The sequence below is a fragment of the Rhea pennata genome, chromosome 26 (assembly GCF_028389875.1).
Source record: "Rhea pennata isolate bPtePen1 chromosome 26, bPtePen1.pri, whole genome shotgun sequence".
NCBI classification, from domain to species: domain Eukaryota; kingdom Metazoa; phylum Chordata; class Aves; order Rheiformes; family Rheidae; genus Rhea; species Rhea pennata.
This window is the reverse complement of record NC_084688.1, coordinates 5967042-5991186: the sequence shown is the minus strand read 5'-3', so window position 1 is coordinate 5991186 and position 24145 is coordinate 5967042. Positions and strand designations below refer to the sequence as shown.

The 24145-nt window shown below is 39.6% G+C and overlaps 1 protein-coding gene across 4 annotated transcripts in view; it reads right to left on the bottom strand.

Moving 5' to 3' along the window:
• Positions 1-24145, bottom strand: part of NSF (N-ethylmaleimide sensitive factor, vesicle fusing ATPase) — an 81199-nt gene that overhangs the window by 13427 nt on the left and 43627 nt on the right. For all 4 annotated transcript variants that reach the window (XM_062595554.1, XM_062595553.1, XM_062595555.1 and 1 more), the window contains 9 exons: positions 19524-19723; positions 17405-17570; positions 16473-16547; positions 14674-14861; positions 10146-10241; positions 9399-9555; positions 8135-8268; positions 5741-5807; positions 5498-5577 (listed from right to left, as the gene is read on the bottom strand). In XM_062595554.1, coding sequence (XP_062451538.1) covers positions 5498-5577; positions 5741-5807; positions 8135-8268; positions 9399-9555; positions 10146-10241; positions 14674-14861; positions 16473-16547; positions 17405-17570; positions 19524-19723 — 1163 coding nt within the window. The remainder of the gene's footprint in view (positions 1-5497; positions 5578-5740; positions 5808-8134; positions 8269-9398; positions 9556-10145; positions 10242-14673; positions 14862-16472; positions 16548-17404; positions 17571-19523; positions 19724-24145) is intronic.

The following is a 24145-nucleotide window of genomic DNA, read 5'->3' as shown; positions in this document are numbered from 1 at the left end:
TGCTTTACAAGCTACAATTATTTCTTTTTTAAAAAGAGAAAATTGTTTATTACAATATGTGAAACCTACAGCACTCTAAAAATCCAGAGAAGGTTGAGAAATGAACAGTGTTAATAAGAGTTCAGCACGAACTATGAACATTTTTATAAAAAAGAGCTCCGCTGTGGCCAGCAAGGCAATTTCTGTTCCCAAAATACAGCTAACAGCATGGACACAGCGCATGGCACAGCAGATACAACATCAGTCGAGGGGAAATGGCTTGCAAACTAACTTTGTGAAAGACACTAGCTGAACGATTTCTAAGTTGATGCAGTACGTGTTTGATCACGATAAAAACGGAGATCAGTTTGTGGTTTCATCAGAGACTAAAAGGGCTCACCATGAACTGGATATAAACAGTATAGAGATTTAATTAGTGAGATAAGTTTCACCTCTTCTGACTTCAGGTGTCCATATATGAGCTCGTCATCTTGACTTCTTTTTTGGTTAACAAAGCCCAGATGACAGTTATCTCCTCCCAAAGAAGTTGCCTACACTCCAGACTCACACAGCAAACTATATTCTAAACAACTAGACTAGTTTTAGGCAACCAAACTGCTGACAGCCACTTTTGGTCAGACGAGCCCGAAACCTGCGGTAAATCAGGCCAGCAGACAATTACCACACACACAAAAATGGCTCTAAAATGAGTTATTACCATTTAAGAAAGCCACAGGAATCAGTCATTGCAGCAAGCCCTCTGAAAATACAACCTCAGTGCTAAGCATCATGCAAAATAAACAATTTAGAAATTTTTAGAATGGGGAAAGAGTAAAACAGAAGTTACTCTACTGCATGAATCCTCTTTAAAGATACTGTGCAATCCTAGTCACTGCAAATACAATTTTGAATATAAGACTGACCTAGAGAAATCAGAGGAGAGCAACGGGGACGGTGAGAAGCATGGAATGGCTTCTCTAAATGGACTCTTGGCAAATTGGATGGGGGTACTAGAGAAGTCTACAAAGTCATAGATTGTGTACAGTAGGTGCAGCTTAAAACTGCTGTTTCTCAGAATAAAAACTGCAAAGCATGACATGAAATTATCAAGGGTCAGGTATAAATCAAATAAAAGGACGAAAGCTTGCACACAAAGTTAAGTTGAACTCATGTAGCACAACACTAAGAATAGCAAAAGCTTAACAAGGTTCAAAAGTAATAGGACAAGCTAACAGAGGACAGATTCATCAGTATTTTTTAGATATGAGTGTTTGGATCCATGCTCAAGATCCCAAACAAGTGGTGACTGAAAGTTAGAAAACTCATCAGAACAGGTGGTTATATTGCAAAACATTGCTTAAAATTTTTAAATGCTGCACCTAAAATGCATGGATTTTTCCCTGTTTTCTTCAAAAGAAGCCATGCATTTCAGCATGCTACCTTTCAACTTCATCCACTGGAAAAGCATAACCTCTGCCATATCAATTACTAAAAGAAAATGAAGACATGTTAGGAGTCCCTTGTATTTTTAGAAGTTTCAAGGCAACTTGCTCAGCACAAAACAGGAAAACCTACAAATCAGAAATGTTTTGCCCCAAGCAGTACCACAAAAGCATGAAAAGCCATCAAGCCAAATTGAAAAAGCTGAGCTCATCCAACTACTCTGCAGTGACACACAGATAGAGTTGGTTTCATCCTTCCCATAAGATACACTGCTAAAGTGTCCCCATCTTCAGAAACCTTCACGTTTTTCACCCTTAATTTCTATAGTAGCCACTGTAAGGGCAAGATGCCGTATGTGTTCAGCCCATAGAAGACCAAGATTCAAGTTGAACGTCCAAAAACCACTATTACCAAAGAGTACCAACCAAGTAATAAGGAACTTCAACAGCTTTAGATAATTCTGTTTCAGACTCATCGTGGCAGTTTTAGTGCCAATTCTGCTACCAGCAAAAATTAGATACGGGCATGTCACTTAAGCCTGGATTCATCCCGCCTGCTTTAAGGTAATTAAAGTACCCTAGTCAGGAGCCCAAGCTCCCTCTAGGCTCATGGGAAGATGCCCAGTAGAGAGGTAGGCAACTTGCTCCATTGTATTCTGGAGATGGGATAGCCCTAGATTTCCCCTCTGCCTACTGCATGGATTTTATCTGAATAACATGGATAAGCATGCAAAGAACTACGGAATTCAAAGATCAAAAGAAGAAGTCATTTTAAACTGCTACATTTGCAAGTATTTCTAGATCGATTCTAACACAATATTCACCTCCTAATGGGCACCATATTATTGCATTGACTACCAAAGGCAATTTGGATCATGTGAGAATTAAATAGGCTCTGCTACACACAAATGGAGTCTCAACATGCAAACAGAGTCTCAGATTGCATGAATTCAGAAAAACTAGCCAGTCCCAGGCAAGGGAAGCAGAAGGGAGCTCAAAGTATTCTATAAGCCAACTATGATGGAAGTGCCTCTGTTGGCTACCCAATAGCTATTCACTCAACTCTGGTCCCTTCTAAAATTTTAAGCAGATATTTTGGGGGTAATAACAATTCTTTGCATGTAACGAGAGAGAATGCAGTTCTCCAGCTTTACAGGTGTAAACTTAATGTCACTGTTGACTACAGTTGCTCCTATTTCACACCAACTGAAGTGGAATCAGGAATGCATGTGAGATTATATCAAACAAGGAGATTATTCTCCCTTTTCCTCCCGTCAACTTTCATAAATCTGCAAATGCCTCCAATGTCTCAGGGAGGAAAGGGGCTGGGGGCCTCTGGGAGCATTGGAAGGGCATCCACAAGAGCGTTCAAGAGCATCTCGCTAAGCCAGACATTTCATAACACTGCACAAATTGTACGTCCAGCTTAGTGCGGGGATGCTGCAATGGTCTTTCACCCTTTGAGTCAATTGTTAGCTTTTCACAGGAACCAGCAGGGAAGCACATGTGAAACCTCTGTGGGGCTGGTGAGCGTCTCCATGCCTTGTGTGACTCTGCATGTAGATGAAGCAGCTTCGGCTTTCGGAGCTGCTGCTGCTTAGTTTTCAGAGAAGTCCTTTTCTCCCGCTTGGCTCCCTGCTGCGACAGTCCTTTTCAGTCTTTCTATTCCCCCCCTCTAGTCTCTTCTCCTGTACAACACAGGGAAACTTGATTGAAATAAAGACCCAAGAGAACATGGTTTATTTTCTTCTCTTCAATCCATTTTAGAAAAGCTTTTTAATTGGTTTAAAAAAGATGCTAAACAAATGCAATGTTTTTCAGTCTTCTTGAACTAGTAATAGATACCACTATTCAAGCATTGCTCAGAGTAACTAGGAATCATGAGCTGTGAACGAGAATTTAAAGCAAATTCAGAGATGTGTCTAGTTTCTTTAAAGTCTTACGTGTTTACTCCCAAAACTTCTGCAAACGAATAAACAAGGCAAAAAGCCTGGAAAACCAGGAGCTCGGAGTATTTGCACTTCCCACACCGAATTTAAGTAATATAGCTGTAATAGGAAGACGGGGAGTCTGGGAGGCAGTTTTCATGAGCCAGTTTATTGGAGATGTATAGCTCAATGCATAAGCTACAAAATATCATCCCGCAAATGCTCGTCTTATATACCAAAAGCCCACAGCAATCACAGGAAGGTGCTTGCACATTAAGCATACTCACTGCAAGTGCCGTGAGAATACTGTGTGAATACATAATCCAGGTCACTGAGATGGGAGCAGCATAGCTGTACTGCTGAGACACACGTTCTGCTTCCCACACATGCCTTGCTTGCAGTTTCAACTGCTTTGTAATTCCTGTTCCTAATAACTTCAAAATAACTGCGCGGTTCATACTTGGGGCCATTCAGACTAACAAGAGCCTATCTAATAGCAACGAAAAACAGATCTTGTCTCCTCAGCAACTTGACAACAAATTTTCTCAGCACTGGGACATGTCTGATAGCCAGGAGAGCTCTGGAAAGCCAGGACTCTCCAGTTTTACAAGGAATGAACCTGAACCATGACCTCAGTCCAAGGGAGATTTTATGTCACTTTGACCTCATGCAGCAGGTAAATAGTACTGATGCTATTCATGTACAGCTAAAGCATGCATTTGCATCTCAACTTACAACCAAAACTGAAACCAATCATCATTTTCCAAGAACACTGCTCTCCAAGGGAAGTAGTGATCTCACAGGGCACTTGGAAGAGCAATGATTAACCAGCAGTCTTATCCTACTCAGGGGTTTCTCACTTAAAACTGTAAGGGTCTTCATGCCCACATTCAATCTTTTTCAGTGTAAAGGTTCACAACAGAAAAGCCTTGACCTTTTTCTTCATGAATCTTCTATGTTTACATAGGGTTTTTTTTTTAAATGAAAAGAATTCCGTACATGTCATGATTGTCACAGGAAGCTGATGAGAAACAAATACACTAGTCTATGCTGTAAGAACTGCATCATCAGAATTTCCCAGCCAGGTCAGAACAAAGGGTCCACCTAACCCAATGTCCTAATTTCTACAGTAGCTGATAGTGGACACCTAGTAAAAAAATTTAACATCAATCAAAGAGTGACACTTCCTAAGAAAACTCACTCACTCGCTCTCTCTACCCTCCAACAATTTATAGCTTAAGTCACCATAATATTGGCTGTCAACCCAAAGTCTTCCAGCCTCAAGGGCATTTCAAACATTGCGAAGTATGAATCTCTAGAAACATGCATAAACTTGGCAAATATCTGAGAACCTCAAGTCCTGCATCTTGCTTTCACGGAGACTCAAGTGCCAACAAAAGTGCAACATAACCTCAGAGGACGCAGTGAAAAAAAATGAACAACTTACGATACTAAGTTTCTTGGACTGTTGAAGCAGTCCCCTCTGTATTTATGGCAACAATCATTTGATGATATTGTGGAAATATCCAGCAATAAATCAATGATTACTTGAGATCACAATTGCCAATGGTTGCACTGTTGCATACTGCCAATCTCTCTGTTCTTATGTGATAGCACAATCCAAGTTTTATATTAGAAGCTACACACAGCATAGACAGTTCACTCAGATTCTCCCGGGTTGATAGTCACATGGGGAACTTCAGGGCCTGTGATGTTACAACTCAGTTCAAAGTTCTAGACTTGAAAGGTCTTTTCACCAAACTCTCTAATGAAAACAATTCCCATGCATGTTACTCCATTCTCAAGATAGTAAAAGCTACAAAGAACTGAGTTCATTCAAGTTGTGTTTCTCTGCTTTTTCCTGACCCCAGCCTTCAAGGTTTTCCTGTTGGTGTGTTTTTTATTCATACAAACACTTTCAAGACACAAGAGAATTCCAATGCACAACAGGAAGAATTTCAAAAGAATCTCCCCCTGTTCATCTTATTCAGTGCAAACTTCAACAGCAGGCTAGGATTAATTTGACTGAATCAGAAACAATAGCTCTAATATCACTGGCAGCACAGCAGCTATCACCAAGACACAACGCCCTCCAATACGAAAATTATTACAGGAATACAGCAACTTACTCCCCAATTACTTTCTTACCTGAGGAGGAGCCTTCTTTAGCAGTACAAGAAGGGCTTGCAACACCAGATTAGAGAACCGTGGTCCAATTGGGACATAATCTGAAATGAAAAACGTAATTTAATTCCCATTAAAATCATACTTCTTTAAGTCACATATCTCTATCAAAAAGCAGTTCAAGGCTCCTGTGATAAATGCTTCCAGATTACTTCTGGTTTGCAATACTTCTGCACAGTCAACACAGCTCTCATCATCCTAACTCACCTAGAAGTCTCTCAATGTCATCCACTACGACACAGCTGAGCTGGGACTTGTACGCATCATCAAAGATCTGGAAAACAGCAAAATGACTCATTGTTAAACCTCAGAAATAAAACTACAATAGTCATGATACGGACTTGTTGACTCATTTTTAAGTAAACTCAACAGTAGTCAGAAGAGTAAACAGAGAATGAAAAAAATCAATACCAAACGACTAGACTCTACCCTCATTTAGTAAAATATCTCAACAAATTTAGAGCTCAGTTTTGTTTATCTACCCTAAACACAGAGCAAAAAACCCAGCTGCCTCTGCGTTTACTTGCAAGCAATGAACAAACCAAAGCAACTTTCCTCTGTTTTTTGGAGCTGGGGAAATTCTGTAATGCACACACAACAAACCCACAATTGTAATGCAATTACAAAGCTTTATATCCAAGCTGGTTAGTCTTCATAGCAGTGGAATGGAGGGAAAATGGACCTACTTAGGTACCGATTAAGCCTCCGTATCACCCTTTATAGAGCAGCAAAGCAGTGTATCACCCTTTATAGGGCAGCAAAGCAGTGTGCTGCAAATTTTTGGGTTTGGACAGTGAGTAGCACTAAGGACGTCAGAGGTATTGGAGGCCCATCTCCAGTGCACCCTGAATTCAAGCAAAGTCCAAAAGGCTCCTTTATGAATCTAAATGACAAATTGGGCTTCCAGCTATGAGCACATTTCTTCTCTTGGAAACTATGCAGTCTTGCAGTGAATTACCCCTTTGTTCTTAGGGTAACATATTTTGTTTACATGCCTAATTCAGTATAATTCAGCTACAAAAAGAATGTGTTAGCTTGTTTCCGTAAATGACATTCCTTAAGATCTCCTTCCAGCTGGCTACTTGAACTGATTTAAGAAGTTCAACTTATTTGTAAATGTCTTTTTTTCTTTTTTCCTTGTAACTTCTGTTCAGCTAACTGTTACCACCTCAAAACTGATTCTAGCAAGATCTGCTCTTGCTAAGTGCAAATCTAAGGCCTTTCTGCTTTCATCTTTGGAGACAGAGATCCAGACTTGCTAATTGCAGGTCAGGTGTTTTGTTCCACTGTCAGTACTGATTATATAATCAGACCCAGCTGGCCAGGCCTTGAAATTTTCCCTTCCAGAGCTGATTGCTATGTGCACACACCACTCTGAAACTGCATTCAGAAATCTCATTAAGTTAAGACAAAGCAAAAGCATTTTTTGAAGAAGAATGAGGACAAAAGCTTGTGAGCTTTAAATTTTTATATGCTACCTTCAGTAAGAGCCTTGCCTTAGAATCATAGAATAATTTCTTTCCTGTCCATACAGAATCATAGAATTGGTAAAGCTGGAAAGGACCTCTGGAGATCATCAAGTCCAACTCTCAAATGAGTGGCCCCTACGGGGATCGAATCACAATCCTGGCATTATTAGCACCATGCTCTAACCAACTGAGCTAAACCTAACCCCCATCCTTTGGGCCTATTTTGTCAGGCTCCCTAAAAATACCCAAAACAACTGTGGTCCTTTCTATCTAAAAGAGCTCCCTTTAATCATTCAGTTGCTGGAAAAACAATTATCAAAACAGCTATTTAACTCAGCTGGAACCTGCTGGTAGCATCTTCCCAGACCAACAAAACAGTTGCCACTTCTTTGCTTTCTGTCCTGTTTAGCAGTACATAGCAGTAACCAGAACACTCTGCATTCATTTATTAGCAGGCCATTAATTAGGAAAATAACTTCCAAATGTATATAAACATTTCCATGTGAACATATAAGGAATCACAAGGGACCAACAGCAGTACCAAAATAATACAGATCAGTATCCCTGCATCGAGAAGAATCTGAGATATCAGCAATTCTGCCATAAAGCTTCATCTAGAAGGATTTTTACTGGATTAAACATAAATAGATGCTTAGTACAGAATCTAGTGTGTTTTGACATCACATCCAATTGACTTCATTCTTCCAGAATTACACAGCCCACTCATTGAGTGTTTGGGTGGATAGTGCATTATTACAGAAGGCTCTCAGAAGTTAGGGGCACATTGCTTCTAGGGACACAGCTTTAATATGGTACTGTTTTACACAAAGCAATATATCAGTTCACATTTTTCTACAAGATCCATGCAATGATCAGTAAACAGCTGTTTTATTTAACATTCACTGACCAATGTATACTGGGTTTCCCAAAAGGATTCCTAAAGAAACTAACCATTATGGGATAAGAATCATGCAGAGTACCAGTGCTATGACAACATTCATTCAACTTTATAAATAGGTATATGTATAGGAATTGACAGCAAAAAGCACAACCACAAGTCTATCAGTCTTCAGTCTATCAGAGAACACAGAATTGGATTGTAATCAAACAAAACAGTAGGACACTTAAGTACCTTCTTCATAGCTTGGCACTTGGCTGTTTCAGAAAATCCAATCATCTTATCAGGAGAACAGATTTTGATAAAAGGAAAGTTGGATTCTTCTGCTATCTTTGCTGCTAAGGCAGTCTTCCCACTGTGTGGGGGACCTGGAACAACGGACAAACACAATCAATAAACAAATGAGAAAATAGGTCTGGTAAGGCTCAGCAGGGAAGATACTTTAAACACGTTTATACCCCACTCACAGGAATCTGCCTTTTGAAATGATTTTTTCTTCTACTTGCAGAAGGCATGAACTAACTCGTAGATCAATGCAGCCCTCCAGACGAAGGAAATTAATGCAACTTATCTGAGTGCGCACAGACTAATTTGCCATAAAAACAATACAGAAGATAATCTCAACACGTTTTGCAGACTTGCCCACTGCTGAGAAATTAGTATCTATTAGTATTTCAGAGAATCTTTTTAAAATAGGCTTATGCCTCTTCTGCATATGATTTCTGGAAGTATTGTGGTAAACAAGCCAACTGCATGAATGTCAAGTAAATATTGACAAACACACAATTTATGAATTGCCTAAAATCATACCACAATAACTCAAACAGAGACCAAGGATGTATCTTAATCCATACACTTAATGCAAAGGAATTCTGTGTGCAACAGGGTATTGCATGCTAGCAATACATTGACCACAAACACACAGGATTATTCAGGGGAGCTATTCAGGGTTTAATTTCAAAGCAACAGACTCCTAAGCAATGATAGCATTCCACATTTAGGGAATTCGGGAAAAGAAAGAAAGTAGCGATCAGTAAATAACAAGTATCTATACTAGAGAAGTTTGAAATAGTTTCCCAGACTCTCTATAGTCAAAAACAGTCTAGAGGGCAATTCATCTCTGTTCAGCAGTGGACACCTGTACCAGATGAATTGCTGTCTGCATTCAGTGAATTACCCTGATGAGCTCTCCAGTGACTTCAAGGAGAATCTAGACAACTAACTCAGCTAGAGATGTTTCCACTGTGAAACATCCACATTTAGATTATTAACTGGGTGTATTCACTCCTCTGTTGTTCCAAGAACAGGATTTAGACGTCCCACCAAATCTCAGGCTGAGTTGCCAGTTTTAATACCTGAACATGGGAATATTGACAGGGACTAGTTCTATTTCTCCTCCTATATGTTACGTTTACATGCAGTTACAGGATGGGTAGCTGATGGGGACAGTTTGTAGAAGTCGGTTGTTTTTTAAAATACAGAGTTTTCCTCTATTTACCTTCTAGAAGAACGCTAACCAGTGGAGTACGGTCACTGTTCTTAGTTTGTTGAACAAGCAGCTCCCCATCATCCAATACCCTTGTTACAGGATCACCCCACTTAATAATACCATTCATGATATAACTTGCATAGTCTTCCTGGTTGGTTCCAAATGCCTGTATTTTAAGAGAGGAAATATTCATTTTACTCAGTAATTTTACATCACATAAAAACAAAACAAAACAGAAACAAACATCGAAGTGACCAGGACCAAAACTCTGGAAGAAACAGAACATTTCAGTTCAAAGGAGTGAACACTGCTAAGGATTATTCATGTTTAGTAATGTCTTTCCATATAGTGTCAGCACAAATTCTAATCAAGGTAAGTTACCAATGTGTTCTGAATCTACACCATTTAAAGACAGTTTTCAAAAATTAAGAGGCTTAAACCTTCTATTAACGTCTAATCTGTCCTTGGTTAACCAAGGTAACTCAAAGCGAAAGTGTGTATACAGCACAGAGAAGGAAATCTCAGTTGCTCTCTTTATTTGTCCTATTCCTCTTCATGATTCTTGAGCCCAAAAAATGATTCAAAACAGAGCCTTACCACTGCAGGCAGAAAGTTCACTCCCATTACGCAGAACACAGTGCCCCAAACCACAGTGCACCATCACACATCTGATCACAGAGAGAAGGTCTTAGCTTATGTCATTGACTGTACTGGTTGGACCAACCCTATTACAGGAGTTATATAGGTCCTACTCACTGGTTTGATATCATTCTCTAAAGATGCAAAGAAGTCTCCTCTTGTCACACGCAAGCTTTCTGCCTTCTCCATATCCACTTCCACTTTGTTGCTGGCCTAACAAAGGCAATAACACACAGTGAAGCACAGCATCACAGCACATCACACCTTACCAACTTCCATCCAAAGATTCAGGTCTGTAGTTGGTCTGTATCAATAAGACAAATGGGTCTGCATTAATATATAAAAATATGGTTCTTAATAAGAGATTTAAGACGCATGCTTGGATACCACCGGAGCAACATCATCTTCACAGAGCCACTGCCATGTGCTAGCCTCCACAAAGTCAGTAAGTATCAGCTGTTGCACTCAAAGTTGAGCTTGAGAGTATGCCCATGACCCCACTCTTCAGAGCAGCCACCCCAGCTAAGAGCAGGATGGAGGCTCTGCGTCTTCCCCATTGATGCTGATCTATCTTGTCTAAATAACCCAAGTATCAGTGAGGCAGAGACTGGAGCACACCTGGGGACTGATCTCACTGAAGTTTTGATTTCTAAAATTAATGAAGTTATGTAGGGGTCTGTTAGAGTCAATAGAGAACAACAGGCTATAGAAATTCATCATGTGTTCTGTCTGCTGGATGGGAAGAGGATGATGCATCCTTCTTTTTGTGACTTTTCACAGAAAGATAAATTAACGTTTGGTTCAACCAATTTCGAATTTCCCTGCTCCATCCGAGTCAACCGAGTCAAAAGTAAGAACTATTCACATGGCCCTATCTCAAGAGAGCTTCAATTGCTATTCAAACCGCACATTACTTCTTCCTACAGGAATAGCCTTTCAGGGGATTGGTAAATATTAGATTTCTTTCTGCTTGGCCTTTATTTGCTTCAGATCAACCACATTCAAGACTCGTCCTGAAGTGGTACTTCCAGGTATTACTTAGAATAAATAAGCAGCAGTTGTTCAGCTCAGATTGCTCTCCTTTCCAAACGAGAAAGGTCACCTTTTTCACTCCTGCCATGCTCAAATTGCTCAGCAACATTTAAAAGCTAATGACTGGGAGAAAACATACAGCTGACACAGCATTACACCCAGTTTTCTCCTGAAATTGTTCCTTAGTCACAGCTACAAGTACTGCCGGGAGATAGCAGAAAATCGCTCACACGGAGCCGAAGGACATTTTAAATTCTTGAAGACAACTCGAAAGCAAGTAGCCTTTACATCTGTAGATTTTTATTCAGATGTCTTACTGAGTATGGCTGCAGCTCTGCAATATGGAACAGCTCCATTTACTAGGATTATTTGTAGATGTGCAAGTATCTCGATTGCCTTGGGCTGCAATCAGGAATTAAACGGATTTGAAACTTTTCCACTCAATGGCATACATACACTGGCTATTACACACTAATCCTTTGGATGCAATCTACTGAGGATCCTGGGTGGAGTTACAAATACCAGAAAAAGGATTAGTCACAAAAAGGAGGCAGAAGTTGATCTGCAGAAAGCAAATCATCTATCTATAAAGTGGTAAGGCAGAAACCTGTTTTTTAAAACAACACAGAGATGAGACAAGTGATCTTCTTTCTACCAGTCACAGTGAAGCCTTGAAAAGCTTTTATTATTTTTTTTCTCTGTTATTCCATAAGAAATATCTCTAGTTTCCAAAACAAGTATAATTTTCTTTGAAATTGACCCTAGTCTAACAACACCACATGCTTGTACGTGAGAGTTCTGTGGCCCTACATGATCTCAAGAGACAAAAATTTGGGATTTCATGACATTTCTTGGAAGAAATTCCAACTAGCAAGTGAGACTATTGGAGCCATGATCTGTGTTAAGGAATTGCCATAAAAGTTCAAGTGAAGGAAACTGGCTCCTGATGCTAGATGACCACGGAGATAGCTCTGCTGGTCTCTGTAACCTTGGGCTAAGACTGAGCAGGTGGACGAGAATAACAACAATCACTCTCAAAGACGTGTCTGAAAGACATCCTCTTCTGATCAGGATGACCCACAAGAACGAGCACATCGCTTTGGCGTGGGAAGAAAAATTCACGTTGTGCCTGTCTTATAGAGTGGCAGAAACAGTTTCTGAACAGCAAGCCCTGCAACCCAGCAATCATTTTAAATAAAGATACTGTGCCAAACAAATTATTATAACCAGAGGATGGCCGAAACGACAGTGTCCCTTCTCACAAAAGCACCCACCAAGCAGAAAAACAGGATGTCAAATACATCAATATAGTGGATCTTTAGGACAGGTTGCTCGCTTTACTACTGTGCAGAGGGAAACAAAGGTACTTGAAACACATAGTTAATGTATTCCTAAAAGTATGAGCCTTTCTTTCTGTCATAGCCTTCAAGAAGTTATGCATTTTATTTTGTAACACACACTTTGAGAGATTATCAGCAGAGCTTAAATGATTCAGAAGAACCATTCCACATATTTTCAAACGCAGTATGTGTTCTTGCTTCACATAGGTGCTTCTGAAAACTAGGTCAGGCTTATAATGTATATTTTAAGTTCTGCAATACTTACAGGAGAGAATGAAATACCTTAGTACATCACTTGGCTGAAAACAACCTCACAATGAATGATAAGAATATCGAAAATACTGTATCAAAGTCTTGGGAAAGAAAAATGAAGTGTGCCCACATGCATATGTTACTAAGTTTCCAATCACGTGCTTAAAGGAGGAGATCGCCCTTTTATATTCGCACATTGTCATGTTCTCTTCTCCCCCTGTGACAGTTTGGTACAACGCGGAACTTTGCAAAACACCAGTGGCTCCCAGCCTCACCTAATATTCAAGTAATGAAAAAGCATCAACTATAAGCAAAATTAATTATTTAAGAAAAATGCTTTGTTCGTTAAGGCATGCAAATATATCTGGAGGTGCTGGAAGGTTTCTTTTTTTTTTGAGTCAAAATACAAGAATTTAGAGAAACTCTTGACACTTCTGTGTTGCTGTTATGAGATCCAATTAATAGCTTTTCAACTACTATGGTTGCAAAGAGCAGCAGCAGGAGCCATTTTTCTTTTAAGTAGAGTGCTCCTAGATAGAAACGTTTAAGCAGCCAAGTGTAAACAAAAGAGTGGTTTCCCTTCTTCATATCTGAGGCTGAATAGCCTTTTTGCTTAAAAACACGTGAGCGCTGTCGGTACTGATGTTGAAAGCTTTTCTCTACAGTGATTTACACCAAATCTTGGCCACTAGAGCAGAGGGGCTCTATCTTTCAGCCACTGTCTTTATGAATTAATTATCTCATATTTCAACACTGTCAAATACCACGTTTTGCATTTGGATTAATATAACCTGACATTTCATGGCCCTCACAACTTCTCGCCAGTTAAAGATACACTGACCCCAATAATCAGCAAACTTAGGAAACCAAAGCAATCTTCTGGAACGGAGGAAACTGAGAACATTAGAGATCTCTATGAACACTAAGACTTTCATCAAGGGAGTTCTTAGTTGAAGACACTGTACAAGCACTTTCTGAACTCAGACAAGCTTTCAGCATCAACGACATCCTGGAGTAATGAGTTGCACAGCTTAAATAGTTCTTCACACAATGTTTGGTGGTTTTTTTCTTTGCTTTGAATCTGGCCCAGCTGGTATCAATCGCTCTCCTCCAAGCTCGTGTATTAGAAAACAGTAAACAATCATTCCCAATTCACTGACTTCAGTCCACTTATGATGTTACAGACTTTTTATATACCTTCACCATATTTTTTCAGGATGTAAAATCCTAGTCTAATCCTTCCTCCTATGAAAACCCTCCTATACCTTTGACCTTCTCCACTGCCTTTGGGCATCCTAACTCATTCCATATCCCAACTACCATATTCTTTCCCATGTGATTTCTGAGATGGGTGCCAAAGGACTGCATAGAGTAATGAAGATGCAAACACACCAGGGATTTATCCACAATACAATCACGGCTTCATTTTTGCTCTCTATATCTCTGCTAGTAATTTCTAATGCTGCATTTGGCGTTTTTTTGACTGATGAGGACTAAGCTGATATTTCAAGATTATAATAATTTGAAGAACTTGCCCCCAAGCAATGGTCAGTTCAGTCCCTATCACTGCCTATACATTTCAAAATTCTTTTTCCTTGTACACTTAAATACGCTGATTACGTCTTGTCCATCCACTCAGTATTTCATATTCCTCTGCACTTTTCCACAGGTGACCTTCATCTTTATAACCACAAATAGCTGCAAGCTTGTAACCTTGCTATTCCTCCCCTCTTTCCAGATCATTTATGAATATATGGAGCTGCACACGCTGTGGCAGAAATTCCTCCGATATTTCACTTCCTACTCTTCTTTCCCGGGTTTCTTTTCAATTTTCATAAAATATACCAACAGATAATTATCTTCCATTCCCACTGAGGCACTAAGAACCACTCAGGTCAGGAGATGAAAGATGTAAGTTAATGAAAACCATCTCCTAAGACATGCTGAAACATAAACATTCAAGAAAAGACTCCACAGACAGTTTTTTTCTCTTTGCCCCAGTGAGAGGCAGTAGGACTGACCTTGATGTGTCTGTTCATAGCGGTAGACTGTGCAGCCCGAACTAAACCTTCTAATTCAGCACCACTGAAGTTTTTAGTCTCAACTGCCAGTTCTCCAATGTCCACATCTTCAGCCAGCAGCTGATGTTCTCGCATCCGTACTGTGTGGATATGAAGAATCTGAAATCGACCTTTCTCGTCCGGCAAACCTGAGATTTTAAACAGAATGAACGTCAACCAGTGCCTCAGCACCGCAACTGCGGCAGAGCCTTTTCCTCTGCTCACATCCAAAGGCTATTTCTCCCCACAATTCATTCTTTTAAGTAGAATATTTGACAAAGCTTTTTATCTGAGAACCTCAAACACACTTTCTTTACCGAAGTCTTTCCTTCAACTCCTTGAAGCTGTATTAGTTTGGAAAGACTGTGGCTAATTTTTAATCAGTGTTAATCCTTTCTCATTACTGTCTACCTGCCTGACCTCTATTAATTCTCTATGCACAGCTATACACTTATTTACCCAATTTCCCCTCCCACCCTTTTTTTGTATTATGCCAGGAAGAAGCACAGGTCCTTTCTAATATTCTTCCTTCATTCAAATGAATGTCTTTGTATCATAATCTCCTGCATATTTGAAAGTACCCACAATGTATGTGCTCTACATGATTTTAAGTCACAGCTAGTGCTTATGTTGCATATCTTGTCCTTCCATCTTCCATGAGCTACATATATAGTACGGCCTGATATAAACAGCATCCTACAATACTCTAGGATGGCCTTAACACGATCAGTTCTCACTGCCTGGGTTATCTCTGTGGCTGCCTCAGTAGCCATCAGTCTCACTTCCTCGTTCTTTGTTCTGCCCAAAATCTTCCCTTTGCAGCTATCACAAAAAGTCTTTCCTCTTTCTGACTCTTTGAAAGAGTAAAGTTACCCTTTAACGATAGGAAAAAAGTCCCCAGTGAGCTCTCAAGATTAAACTGAGAGATCAGATTTCAAGAATTCCCCAGCAGTTCAGACCAGCACAGACAATTATAATCTCCTTTGCCTTCCTCTGCAGTACAGTACCATATGATTTTTAGGATTATCTGGACATTTTCATCTAATTCTCTGTAATTGAAAGGACAAGGATGTTAGCGATGCTCTCGGCCTTGCCTACTCTCTTCATAGAGCTTATTACAGTTCAAGACATGTTTTTTATTTTTGTAATCCTCAGAGCCTCGCTCAGAGCAGAGGAAATATTGTGTGCACACCCATGTGTGTGTGTGTGCATGCACGCCCATGTGTGTGTGCGTGCACGCAGTGTTAGAGAAAAATGCTTTATAGGTTCTTCTAAACTAAACATTTGCACCTGCAGGCATGAATCTAATTTGATCTGGGCCTAATTTCTCACTAAATCCTACATTATCACATATTCTGTTATTAGATCTGGGAATGGTGCCAGGCAGATATGTACAATTACAAAAATCCTTTTCAAATGCTACTAAAAAACATTGGTCTTTTCCAGCTCACTAGAATAACTTGCTAAGAGAGTTCTTTGGCCTGCTTTTTGAACCACTGATGCATGTGACCCAGACCTACTGATTTCAGAAGGTCTAGAATATTTAGCCAATGCTGTTAGCATTTGCAATTATTGAAGTGAAAGTCACTATTATCATTTTATGCAAAAAAAATGCATTTTCCGATAAAATATTATAGGCGGAGCTGCATAAAGTTTACCAGGTATGCTGTTCTGGTCAATCGTTCACACTAGGACAGACGTCTGCTTTACTGTTTTAACTACCTGTGAGTTTATGTATTGACATACACTAGCCTTCTTACCAATCTCCATTTTCACTTCCAGTCTCCCTGGTCTCAGCAGAGCCTCATCAATCAGGTCAGGTCTGTTGGTCATTCCTAAATGTAAAGTTGAAACCAAAATAAGCATTTGCTAAGCTTACCAGCTAGGACTCCAGCTCCTGAATATACTCCATAGGAGTATAAGAGGAGACTCAGGGAGTCTCCACAGAAAACAAACAAAATATACCCATCTCCAGAAATACTGGGAATGTCATGCACTGAAGCAGTCACAGCAACAGGGATCAAACCAGAGTCTAAGCAAAGAGACTTTCATGGCTTTAAGAGGCTTGACTATGGCAGAGCAGGTTTTCCCCAGCTCTGAGTCCTACCTATTACTAATGGTAAAGGCAAGCATGGGGCACGAAAGGGTCACACGCTCCACAGGACAGCGAAAGTAAGTCTCAGGCCATCTAGAATAAGGTTGTAGTGGACAGCCATTCCTTTGAGAATTTAATTGAACAGCTCATATCATCAGAGGAATTCATGAAATAACAGGTATTATAGCAACTTATATTAGCAGTGAGATACATGTGCACACACTGCAGCACTGAGCCAGCTGGGTCTGACACATGCCAGATTTAAGCAGAATGAGAGACTACGGGCAGGGCTCATGGAACCAGGACAACCAGACAGCACAGAGAAGCCCCAGATCTTCATAGGCTGATACATCAGTACACACCATTTCTTGCTTGCTTTCTTAAACTATGAAACACCTGTTAACAATTTCCTCATCTCCTTGCAAATAAAAGCAGCAATACCAGCCTGCTACATTACCATTTTGCTTTAAAACTCTGACGTTTGGATGAGTTTAAACACATCCAATACCATTAACAATCGTTTAGGTGACATGCAGTAAGCAAAATTTCAATGATTTTCCACAAGATCCCATAACAAGACAAACAGGACCACCATACCAATGACTAGGATGTTATTGAGCTGCTCCACTCCATCAATTTTAGACAGTAACTGGTTTACAACGGTATCGTGGACTCCAGTGCTACCCGCCATGCTCCCTCTCTGCTTGCAGATTGCATCAATCTCGTCAAAAATGATGATATGAACACCACTGTTTGCTCCAAGCTATTGGAGAGAAAAACATGTCAGGAATGCTGCAAGTCATCACTGAAAGTAATCCAATCAAAACAATAACTTCTCAACAAGATCAGCCATGGAGATACAAAACACTGGTATCTCAATGTGCTTTTTTAATATCACATGCTCTGTATTACACCCCTTTCCAGAATCACGGGATACCATTCTCCAAAACTGTGTTGTTGACAGGCTTTGTCCAAATATAGGACTTTATAGTTGGCAATGATATGAGAAGCTGAGGCTCAAGGGACAGGACTAGCCTGAACAGCAAAAACACAGTCCCAAAGTTGGAGCAGGCAGCCCAGACAGAGGGTCACAGTACTTAGTATCCAGAAAATCCCCCTGAAAGGGAGACAAAGAACAAAGCACATCTGTGGAGTGATGCACCTGATGCTAGATATACCCTAAGTTGTACTAAAACTGGAAATTTGCTTGCCAGAGTAACTTTGTTCTTCATGTTATTGAGGGGTCCGTTCATTCTGTGCCATTCAGGAACAGAACTGCTTATTTCCAGGTTCACTCAAAGGTGAAGCACTTGCAGCTGGTAAGAGAACAGGATACTTTTTGTGACCGCATCTATGTATTATGAAGCTTTTCCCCTTCAAATTTCACTTCTTTAACGTCTTCTGTGGACAGTGGAGACCATGTTAATACTGGGTGAACATGCTGTCACTGGCAATCTGCCCCAGATACAAGTCATTACAATACCAACCTTTTCGAGACCTTTCTAATCTCTCAGCTTGTCATCAGGACCATCCCCTCCAGCCAATATAAAGTCTATTTTAACAGGTGTGTTATTGCAAAGGAAAAGGAGCTCACAGATTTCAGTTATATTGCAACAAGCGGAGAGAAGGAGATTGTGTGTATCTGTATGGGTTCCCATGCAAAGCCAACTTACTGATTAACAAGTCTATTGCAGAAGAAAATTAAATAATACCAAGCCACTATCAAAATGTGCAATGTTGTTAGGCTTAACTAAAATTAAGGGACACAATGTCCTTTGGTACCGTATTCTGAAAAGATTTCTCTATATTTAACTGTCGCTTACCGAAATTGTCTTTTCTTTACCAAAAAAATTGTAGCAAAATTAAGGGATCCACAGCACAAATGAAAAAAGTATTTACACCTTCAAACTATCACTAGCTATCAAAAGCCCAATCTTCAGTATTGGGTAAAAAGCAAATTTGGTAAAAACAGAGTCTTTGACTCCATTTCCATTTTTGAAGATTCATATTCTCTCGTTTCAAGACAAAATTCTTATTCATTAATTTTCTGCTGATAAAAATTAGTAATGTATTGCTTACAATGCTTTAAAAACATTCGATTAAACTATATTTACACTATAGTTATGTAACCCAAAATCTTGAAGCCAGGAAAGCTTATGCTTTCACTCATGCTATGTTATTTACCATCTGAATTCACTAGCAAAAATCCAACTAGACTCACTGGTTCCAAATTTTAAAAAGGAGCAAAACTTTTAGCATCCCACTTTTAACCACTTTCTGAGCAGCTGATGCACTGTATAATATAATGTAACCACAAAAAACATGACGCAGAGCCATCATATACAATAGCAACTCAAGGCTTCATCACTTGTTTAGGATGGGTCTAACCACATTACTTTAAAATAACTCTGCATGAAAGCTAAACAAACTGTCTATCTTCAGCACAGGGCATTTCTTCTCACCCTGGGCTCAAGCATGGCTAGCTAAGAGACAGGCTACCTTTTCTGGTTCTATTTTTTTTCTTTTTTTTAACCAGTACTGTGTGTATCTGTAGAACACTAATATTTAGCGACTTGCAGTGAGTAACCACAATCACGAGCCAAGCAGTGACTCAGTCTTTTAATGCAAGCAGCAATTTTCTGATTATAAACTTCCTTTCTGGTCATTCCTTACGCACATTCATATTGACCATGCTATTTATCTATGTTTACATTACCCTTCTTTGCTCTTCTTCTGCATCAGCAAACAGCTTGCGGATATTGGCCTCAGACTCGCCTACATATTTATTGAGGATTTCTGGACCATTGACCACCTTTGGTTCTCTGGCATTCAGCATCTTGCCAATCTGTCTAGCCATGAGTGTTTTACCACAGCCTGGAGGTCCATATAAGAGAATACCTTTCACATGCTTGCAGCCTAGAACAAGAGAGAACAAGTTTAGAAAGCAGGCTAACATAGGAAAGAGCAATAGAGTGATGAGGGAATTGCTATTTAAAATAGGGGTACTTTTACAAAGCACTTATCGAGATGTGCATTAGCCTTAGCTCCGTTCAGCGCCTACATCAGTGAGATACAAACGCAGGATTGCTAGACCACATCCACATCATTCCAATGATTGCAACGGCCAGCAAAAAATAATTCATAGAACAGCATGAATACTCTTCCATACATTAGGCATGCTAAGTCAACAGCTGAGAGCCTGAAGGACAACTTCAGGTCAGCAGTACAAAGCAACAGAGACCACTTGGTAAACAAGGGTCAGACGAACAGGTGAACAAGTCCAACAAAACACAACAGGTATGTCCTAGGACACTGGTCATTTCCAGACAGCAAGGGATTGCAGATGCTTTTTTAAATACCATACACCTTGAATGCCAAGCAGATACACCAGCAATTTAGGACAAACGTGCTAACTCTGGTTTATTTTTCTCTTCTCCTAGAGGGACATACAGCACATACAAAGGTAATCTTTCTTTTTAAGAGAGTTTCAGTTGAGTTCAATTTTCAAGTGTGTAAGGAAAAAAAAAAAAGAAAAGCATCAAATCCGCAAAGTTACTCAGCTGAATGTGAACTCCCAGTGTAGGTTTAGATAAACCAGACTAATATGATTCTTGAATCAGAAAGCAAAAAACACCATGTAATATTGCCTAACTTTTTACCCCTGCATAGGCCTTTAAAAAGTCCCACATGGAATACATCTAGTTCTGATTTCAAGTTTTTTGGGAAAAAATATTTGGAAAATTGAAAAAGGCTTCGTAAGAACCATTATAACCATCAGAGGCCTAGAAAGCTTGACTTGTAACTAGACAGAAAAAGTTTCATTTATTCAAATAAAATAATAAGACTTCAATTACAATCTATGAGCACTAACATCAAAATTCTCTCCTCTAGGAAAACAGCAGACCCAATGGATGCAATCTAATGCTGAACACGTTCAAATTAAAAATGAGGCTCAAGTCTCCTAAGCTTACACACAACTGCTTGAAAGAGGTTCCCAAGTGAAAACAAGGAAGGTTTTCCTACAAAATTCATGGAATTTTGGATATACAGCTTGTGAGCCCCAGATGTATTTTATCAATTGTCTGAAAATCCTCATGTCTGAGTATTTTATGCTCTGCCTTATACTGTGCTAAAGGAGGTGGTGGCACAAGCATATATCTATGATGAAGTTGGTTTTCATTAAAGAGACTATCAGCATTTAGCCAAATAGCAAAAGTAACTGCATGAAGACAAAATCTTTTTTCTGGGAGTAGCCAAGGAAAATAGAAATAAGCTGCAGAAGAAAGGAGACATAAGCAATATATTGCCTGATTTATAAGACAGCGACACGTAGAAGATTGCTTCAGTAGAAGAGCAAGTTTGGATATTGTCTGGTCACAGAATGGTGAAGAAGTAGAAAAGAGAAATAAATAACTTTTTTTTTTCCCTAGATCCTTGTATTTCCAGTAGACCTCCTTTTTCTATTTTTCAGTTGGAAAATTATGAGTAAACACATTTATTTTCCACACTCAGGACACAGCAGATATTTTAGTAATTTATTTCTTACTACTCAGTGTCAAGCACAACTAGAAATATTAGTTCCTCACTATCTCTTCACCTTGCCCATGGGAAAGCAAGACATGCAGACAGCAAACTGCTCAACCCACAAAGGCACAAGACCTCCCTCTCACGTTTTACAATGTTTAGCCATGCACAGCACCAACAGCAAGTTGACGAAGCTCGGCATTTACTGCCTTTTCTCTATATTTCTCTATATCTATATATGTGTATCACTATCATCCTCGCCTCCCAAACCTACAGGGCATCCCATGGAGAGAGACCTTGAGGTAGCTCTATCCAGCAGACCCTACAGCGAACAGCACACTTGAGCAGTACCGAGCAGTTTTCATTAGCAAGGATCTCCACTTTGAACACAAGTGTTTATTTACCAGGGTAGGGAATTCAGGAGCTCTCTCTTTCTCCCTCCTACTGCCACACAAAACCCTCACACACATAGAGTGGAAAACAAGCAAGGAACACAAGATATGACTAAATTGGAAGACGAAAAATTCCATTTTGTCTCAAGAAGAATTGGATCAATCTAAAACCTTAAAGACTTTTAGATATTAATTGAGGAAAAAAGCAATATATTAGCAGAAACAGTTCCATGCAGTAGATGACATTCATAATGTGTTTATTTTAGGAGATTACATTCCTGCTGATTGACTTTTTAAAGCATGTAAACCACGTAACAAGAGTCTTGCAGTGCTTAAGAGATACATTAACAGCAAAGAAATGAAGCAACCTGTGATGGCACTGAGCTTAGACCTGGAGGACCTGAGCTCACTTCTTAGCATTATCAAAAGCTCAATGAGCTTGGGCACATCAAGTTACTTGTCATGTCTTTCCATCCTGGTTTCCAACTTGACTAGATAAGTTCTTCCCCATCTAGCACGCCCTGCTAGCACAGAGCCCTCCCTGTGGCAGAGCCCTCAAGAGAAAGATCTGCATTTAAGGAACAAGTACATCTCTTGTATTCACTTAGCCATACTCAGCTGTGGTTTCATTTCATTTATTCCCAGATAATAAAGATTTCAGTCAGAATAACTGCTCAGTACAAAAATCTTTATTATGATCTGCACACACTGCTCCCTCTTTTCCACGTTATTCATGATAGATTGAAATGAAGTTGCAAGAGAACAACATAATGAGGAGTTTTTGACGCCTATCAAAACCTCAGAAAGCAACAGTACTGCACCGGTGAGCACAGCAGTAAAGCTCAAAGCTTTTTCTGGGCTTCTCCCCAGGGAAAAGTCTTACTAAAGAAAAAAAGAAAAAAGAAAGAAAGAAAGAAAATGAGAGGCAGTTTAGAAGAATTCATTAGTCAACTTTCAGGCATCCAGGAGTCAAAACCATGAACAAAATATACTGTCAGTAAAGACTAATTTCACACATGAACAAATAAGGTACGGATAAATTAAAAGCTATTCCTGTCAAATCAATGTCACGAAAGTTATTGTTAACGTGTTTTGTGGAGGAACATGATCACCTATGTAGCCGAACAGCAAAAACGAGGATTTGGATGATGAGTGATTCTTTGAAGAGAAATCCCAAGCACAGAAACTTGCTGATGCCCAGACAGCTCCTCAGTGCTCCAGCGAGAGAGGCTATCAAAAGGCTACCAGCACGTAGGAGGCATGGAAATTGTACTTTACAATTTCATTTTTCTCTAACACCCTTTAAAAAAATAAAAGAAAAAAAAGACCACACCACAGGGAATGGTCTCATCGTAATTTTTTTCTAGCTTTCCTGCAATAAAAAGGCTCTCTCCTAGGAGGACTTATAACCTAGTTATACCTGCTAGAATTTTCTCTTCTGCAGCCCAAAGCAAAGTGAACTTCTTGAAAAGCCCCAAAATTTCCCTGTGAATAAATGCAGTCTTAACAAAGCACTAGCACACTGCACCTGAAGTCTTATCTCAGCTTTTGGACAGATTTGTTTAAAAAAGCCTCACAGGATTTTCCTCTCTTTGTACTCAAACTTACCATGAGAAAGCGTCATGTCTCATCATGATAAGCCCGGGAAAAAAAAAAAAAAAAAAAAAAGTTGCTGAAAAGAGAGAAGAAAAGAAGGCTGGACAAAGCTAGCCTGCTGCTTCAGCTTCCTACCTGCCAAAGTCCTCACACTTTACTAGGCCATTAGCTACTCATCCCACTAGAGCAAAAAGATCAACTGTAGGACACAGCAGGTTTCAGATCTCAGAAACAACCTGACATCTAACTGTTGAACCTCATAAAGACAAGGCTGGACCACCATGGGACAGGCCATGTTTTCTCTTCAGCAACTAACAACAGGCACACATGTTCCCCCACATCTGAACATCAAAGACATAACAAACCATAAGACTTGGTTCACACTGAATATACACTGAACATGGAAAGCATTAAGTGGGCGCTGACTCTTGCTCAAGTGGAAAAAACATCCTTGAAACCAAAGCAGTTAGTTCCTCTTAAAATAAAATTGCCACAAGCTACTCCAGTAGAGATTTCCTTGCATGACTACATTCACCCAGCTAAAATTAAAGTTTTAAACATAAGTAGGACTTTATTAAAATAGACAGGTGATGACAAACTACAAATGTTAAGTCTCAAATCACAGTGGGATCCCATGCACCACACAGGAATTTTGATTAAGTTTATCTCCACTTTGCTGATTTCACCAATGTAGCCAAATGTCAATACTATTATGAGAATATTATAAACGTAAATTATTAGCAGCGCAGACATCTCTAACTTGTTAGCCTAACCAACAGGGCTCCAAATCAAAGGTCATTCCTGTAATGGGATACTTAATTATACA